Source organism: Akebia trifoliata, chromosome 16, assembly GCF_017979445.1.
Source record: "Akebia trifoliata isolate Shusen 1 chromosome 16, ASM1797944v1, whole genome shotgun sequence".
Taxonomy (NCBI): domain Eukaryota; kingdom Viridiplantae; phylum Streptophyta; class Magnoliopsida; order Ranunculales; family Lardizabalaceae; genus Akebia; species Akebia trifoliata.
Genome location: NC_141390.1, coordinates 31098379 through 31104282, shown reverse-complemented (window position 1 = coordinate 31104282; position 5904 = coordinate 31098379). Strand labels below are relative to the sequence as shown.

Genomic DNA, 5904 nt, shown 5'->3' with positions numbered 1-5904 from the left:
GTTGGGGTGCCAATAGCATCTCTCCAAAATAAAACTTAAGTCTAATTTGCGTCAAGAGTCTCACAGGAATGCTCCAATGCTCTTTCGTTCCTAGGTATAAAATAAAATAAAAAAACTCCTCGCAAAGGTTAGTTTTCTTACATTCAAATATTCAATCTTTCTTTCTTCGATGTGTCCATTAAATTTCAATCATGTTTTACAGTTTATTTTGTAGATTTTTCCCCATTAGAGAACAATTCTATTTTATCATTTTTTTCGATTTTTTTTTAATTGATTTGGGGTAAAAACTTGGATTCAACGAAATTCATTCTCTCTGGTGGATTTGATTGAGAAAATTTGGATAAATGAAATCTGGGTTTATTTTGTTCTTTTAATCGGGTTGTTAGTTAATGGTGCATAGATCCTCTGCGTTACAAATTGAAAAAGGGGAATTTTAAAGACAAATGAGAGGATTTGGAATACTTATTAGATAATTGATTGTTTCCATGTAGGAATCTGAGATCTGAGTGTCTTTAATTCGTTCTTAATTTGAGTTTGCTATTATATGTTGAGAGGGTTTTGAGTGTTTGTTGCAAATCGGCAAATGGTATTTCCTATAGAGATCTGCTATTGGCACCCCAAATTTTACTTATTACACCCCAATTAAAAATAAAGAAAATAAGTGTATGGTTAAGAACAAGTAAAGAATCTTGATAATCTGACTTACCCACGTGGCATACTCAATCGATACCCCTGACGTGACAGGTTCGGGAACCGATCTGCTCTCCTCGCGATACAGAACTACACTTCCCCATAATAATGTGCAGTTTGGTCTCTCGAGGAGAGCAGATCTACGGTCCCGAACCTGTCACGTCAGGGGTGTTGATTGAGAATATCACGTGGGTAAGTCAGATTATCACGACTCATAAGTAAAAGTTGGGGTGCCAATAGAAGCTCTCTCCTAGATTTCTATTTTTTTGGGTTTAGGATTTTATATGGGCCTAATCATAATTGTGAACAACTATTGAAATTGTTTGAATGAGTGTTATGATGTTTTGTAATGTTGAGATTATAATTTGAGCCAAACCTTTGTAATGTTTGAAGAGTTTGTTTTAATCTTTAATCGGAGTGTGATAAATAATTTAAGAAATTGGAGTGTAATGAGTAAAAGTTGAGGTGCCAATGGTAGCTCTCTTTCTATATTGTGTTGAATTTATAGTAGTTATGTTTTGGAAATTATAGTGAAATTTGTAGGAATTATTATGATTTATTTCTTAAAATACTATGGGGTTTTTTTCGTTATAATAAAATTCATACACCAATATCAAATGCCAATAATGATTTAAAGTATTCTAGACTTTGATGAATGATTTTGTCAAATTGCGGTATTAGTTTCTACCATTCTGAAATAGGATGCATAAATACTAGATGTTACCATAGGGAGTACATACCATAATTTTGAAAGAATGGATTAATCTAACTCTATGTCAATTATTCAAATCACTAGAAATAGATTATTATAGGAAAGAAAGATTGATTAGTGATGGAAAACACTGAGACACTATTCAACATAGTGTTCGTAAGTTATTAATCGTTGTCATCTGGTCATTACCTTCGGTGTCATCAATCTTGTGGTGATACACTTCCCTAGATTCAACGGTGATATCCTGTTGAAGATTGTTGGTAATTGGGAACTTTACAATTGAAAAATGGTGGAAACAATGAGTAGGTGAGGATTGATTTTTTTTCTTCTCTTTCAGAGCATTAAGTAAAGCAAAGGAATAGCTAAAAGGTTCCCCATGGTTGTTTCCCAATCAAGCCTTAATAAAGGGCTTCCAAAGGTTAAAAAACAAACATGTAACTCCATTGAGTGATCATTAATCCATGAAACATGTGAATAGCTATCCCTTTTCAAAAGTAGGGCAATAAAGATTAGTAACAAACAAATATGGTAAAAATTAGGAGAGTAATTCCTACAAAAAATCACATTAAAGTAATTATGTGTGGGTACCGCCAAAGAAATTCTAGACCACTTAAATGTGTGAATTCACCTGAAAATTCCATTTAAATGTATTAAGGGCCTATTCAAAAGGCAGAGTTGCAGGAGTTGGATTATTAATAGTTGGCAGGAACTCTCGGAATGAACTCTGGTGTCTGGTTGTCCATGTGTGTTGGAGTTGGAGTCATCATAAGGTACCCGACATGGAAAGTTGGCATCGTTCACCACAGGGTATCTTGAGCCATATATGTGGCCTAGGATACCTTGGCAAGATCTGCTTGGAAATGGACAACATGTGTCATTGGGTGGCATGGGAGTGACCAATGTAGGAATTAAATGCTGTGGCTTGCATTAGCAACAACAAATGGAGAATGACAATGGTTGATAGCATGATAGTACTCGAGTAGGCCTTCATTGGTTTTATTATTCTTTATACATTAATTTATTTTACATTTTATCTATCTTTATTTATTTCTTTCTTTATTTTTAGCTCATTTCATAAATCTTGAACTTACCTACTCCAAGTCATTTTAGAGGTCTTGACTGGGATGCTTGACAATTCAATCTTGAGACTGAGATTTGAATTCGCGGACATGGCCCTAGCTGCAAAATGGGTCCCTCCCCATTTTTCTTGTGATTTATCATGTTGTCAACTCCCAATTTGTTCGAGGTTCTGTTCATCCATCTTCAATGATTAGTTGGAGTTGAGAAGACATGAGGATGCTCAACATTCTGGTTACTTTTGTTTGGTTTGTGGTTTAGATTTTCTTTCTTGTTATGGCAAAACATTGGATTGTCTTTAGTATTGTTCATCCAATCCTGCATATCGTCGAAGGACGTTTACGTAGGCATGAGAAGATATTGGTCATAAATTGCCTAAATTTGCAATACTGCCAACTACTTTATTGCATCTAGGAGCATAATATATTTTCTTAAATGTATTTCATTAGTACTTAGTTATTCTACCATACCTTAATCTTCTTTAAGAAATCCTCTATTAGTCTGAAAAAAATACTAAACAATGATGCAACACATCGATTTAATCTAGTGTTTCGAATTGGAGATCCAGACTAGGCAACGATGTTCACTTGTTCTGTTACTTCGAACTTTTTCAGTGATTGGTATAAACCTTCTAATTTGCAATTTAATTACTACTTGTGCTCATTTAGCATATTTTACATGGTATTGTAATATCCCAGTATTGTATACTAAATAAATGTAGCATTTCTCAGCTAAGTTAAACTTCTCGAGGTTGACTAGCAGTACTTAGGGGCGTGACCAAAGAAATTGCAACTTTCTGTGTTTTTTTTTATAGCTCAGAAAACTGCAACATTGCAAGCTTAGATTTACTCACAAATCTTTAACTACCACTAGAGAAAGCTGGATCCTTGCAGAAGTCTTGTTTGATTTGTTATAAGGCTTTTGATAGTGGTGTTGTTTTATTGTCATTTTCTAAATAGTAGCACATTATAGATAGAGTCATGCTGGAGTGACCTCAAGCTTGTACTTCATATCGCACATGAAAGTTTGTAGGAACCATAGATACTTTTTTACTCGTATCTCGAGGAAGGCATCTATGGTTCCTACTCAATTTCACGTCAGGATGTGCAATATGAGGTACAATCGTTAGGTCACTTCAGCATTATTCTTATATATATTATCCATGCCTGCAGTCTTCCCCTGACATTCATTGCTTTATATTGCTTTTAGGCTTTATTTGAATTCAACTTCAGAGGTAAATGGGGGCTCATAAGATTGCTCATGCTACCTTGAAAGGACCGAGTGTGATTAAGGAGATATGTATCGGGATCACACTTGGCTTGATTGCCGGCGGAATGTGGAAGATGCATCACTGGAATGAGCAGAGGAAAGTAAGAGCATTTTACAACTTATTAGAGAAGGGTGAGATTGGTGTTGTTGTGGAAGAATAGTTATTTTCATTTATTTTTTATGATGGGCACACGTTGAATAACGCTGTCTTTTTAACTCTTCTTCATGGTTACTGCACTACTGCTGATTGTATTTTCGAGATTTTGAGATGCAAATGGGCATACACACTTGGTTTGTTTGGCTCATTCATGATTGAAATAAATTCAGAATCTGTTTGACAATCATTGCCATCTTGTTTACGGACTTACTCTCTACCACATTGCTTTTTATTTTTTATTTATAAAAAACCTGAAATGTTATATGATCAGGTAGGTTTTAATCCAGGAAATCTGGACATTAACAATTCCAACATCCCTCCATTCACGCTCTCTTTCATTTAAAAGAATAGGGAAGAACAATTAACCATGTGTATATCTTTGGTGCTTATTATCTAAACATGGTACCAATAACGGCAACTGAAGATGGATTCTTTCAGGTATTAAGAGTGAGAAACCCCAATAGGGATGGCACGGTCGCCCCGATTATTATTGGTTACCCTGAAACCGTCCGACCCCAACTAGGGTCTAATATTTTTGACCCATCCCCTCCCCGGTTTAATGTTTGAATGGTTTGTTTTAATTTTAAGAAATTGGGTATAATAGGTAAAAGATGGGTCGATGGGGTATAATAATTTAATAAATACTTTACACACATCTTACAACTTCACTTAAGTGATACTTCTTGATAGTAAATCTAATATAGATAAATATAATCGGAGTGAGATATATCAGAATGTCCCCACCTCAAAATCGAATCGGTTTTTCATTTCTACTACCATAATCATTTTGAAACAGTATAAAAGTGGGGAAAATTGACCCTATAAGGGTGGGATGGGCCAGATCAAAATTGTCATCCCTAAAGATTAAGGGGTTGGCTTAGTAGCAAACTGGGCTAGGAATATTATATCTAGTGTTCAAAACCCCACGAAGCTATGAATTTCTTGGGGCCACCCTCCAAGATGTGGTTGAACCTTGACTCAACCTGTTGCACGTAGGTGTGTGTGATCGTGGGATTAGTCCAACCCGAACAGCGAGATACCCACCATAAAAAATAAAAAAATAAAAAACGGTATTAAGAGGAAGACTGAGATTTGAGTTTAAAATTCAGCTGATTGTGGCAATTTGTTGGGTTGGGCAGTGTCAGCAAATCTATATTTAAAACCTTTTTTAAACTCACTTTTAGGTATTTTTTTATTAGAAAACAAATAAATATTCCAATTCAGGTGCCAATGATGGGAAACTTACTCCACAATTTTAGATTAAATAATGTTATAAATAAATAAAAAGCTTGTGGGAACTGGTTGGCTAGGTAACCAGTAACCAGTGATTTTTCTTCTCAAATGTCACTCTCTCATTGATCTATGTATCTCTAGGCATTACAATTATCCCACAAGATAAAAGTCGATTGGACACTAAGAGATTGTATGTCTGATGAATCCAGAGTCATGAGCTTGGTGGTGGACCTAGATGCATACCCATCTCCTATCATCCCCTTTTAAAGTAGTTTGAAATGCACCAACAGATGTGGTGCACAGATGTCTACTTTGTCGATAATGGCCCACCACCTTAACAGATATCCATGAAGTTCTAATTGATCATTTGGGATAAAACCAAGGATGATCTGATCAACAATGCCTCATATCTATTGGGTCTACCATTATCGACCGATCATTTTGGGGTTCAGTTTTGTGTAATTGTCTTAAGAATTGGGTCTCCTTCGGATACACAATGAGTATCCGATAAATACCCAATTAGTAAATTTATATTATTTATAAAATATTAAACTTTAATATTTTACTTTTTCTCAACGTGAATATCCATCCATTGATCTTAACTTACAATTAAGGAATTACAAGTTAAATTATTACATTTATAAATAATTATTTATTTTATTGGATACTCATCTTTTTTTTTAATTAAAAAAAATCATTTATCTTAATGAATATTAAGTATTTGTAGATTCGATTCTAGTTCCAAGAATTTCATAGATAAAATCAA

General features: G+C 34.6%; 1 protein-coding gene across 1 annotated transcript; it reads left to right on the top strand.

Annotated features, from left to right (window-relative positions):
• LOC147383534 (cytochrome c oxidase subunit 5C-like) lies at positions 1–4092 on the top strand. Its single transcript, XM_086428720.1, has 2 exons — positions 1–127; positions 3689–4092. Exon 2 carries the CDS (start codon positions 3718–3720, stop codon positions 3907–3909), a length of 192 nt encoding a protein of 63 aa, XP_086284846.1. The 5' UTR covers positions 1–127; positions 3689–3717; the 3' UTR covers positions 3910–4092.
• Positions 4093–5904: the final 1812 nt, after the last annotated feature.

Excerpts from the sequence above, each read along its gene's own strand:
- LOC147383534 (XM_086428720.1), top strand. The coding sequence starts at position 3,718 with ATGGGGGCTCATAAGATTGCTCATGCTACCTTGAAAGGACCGAGTGTG.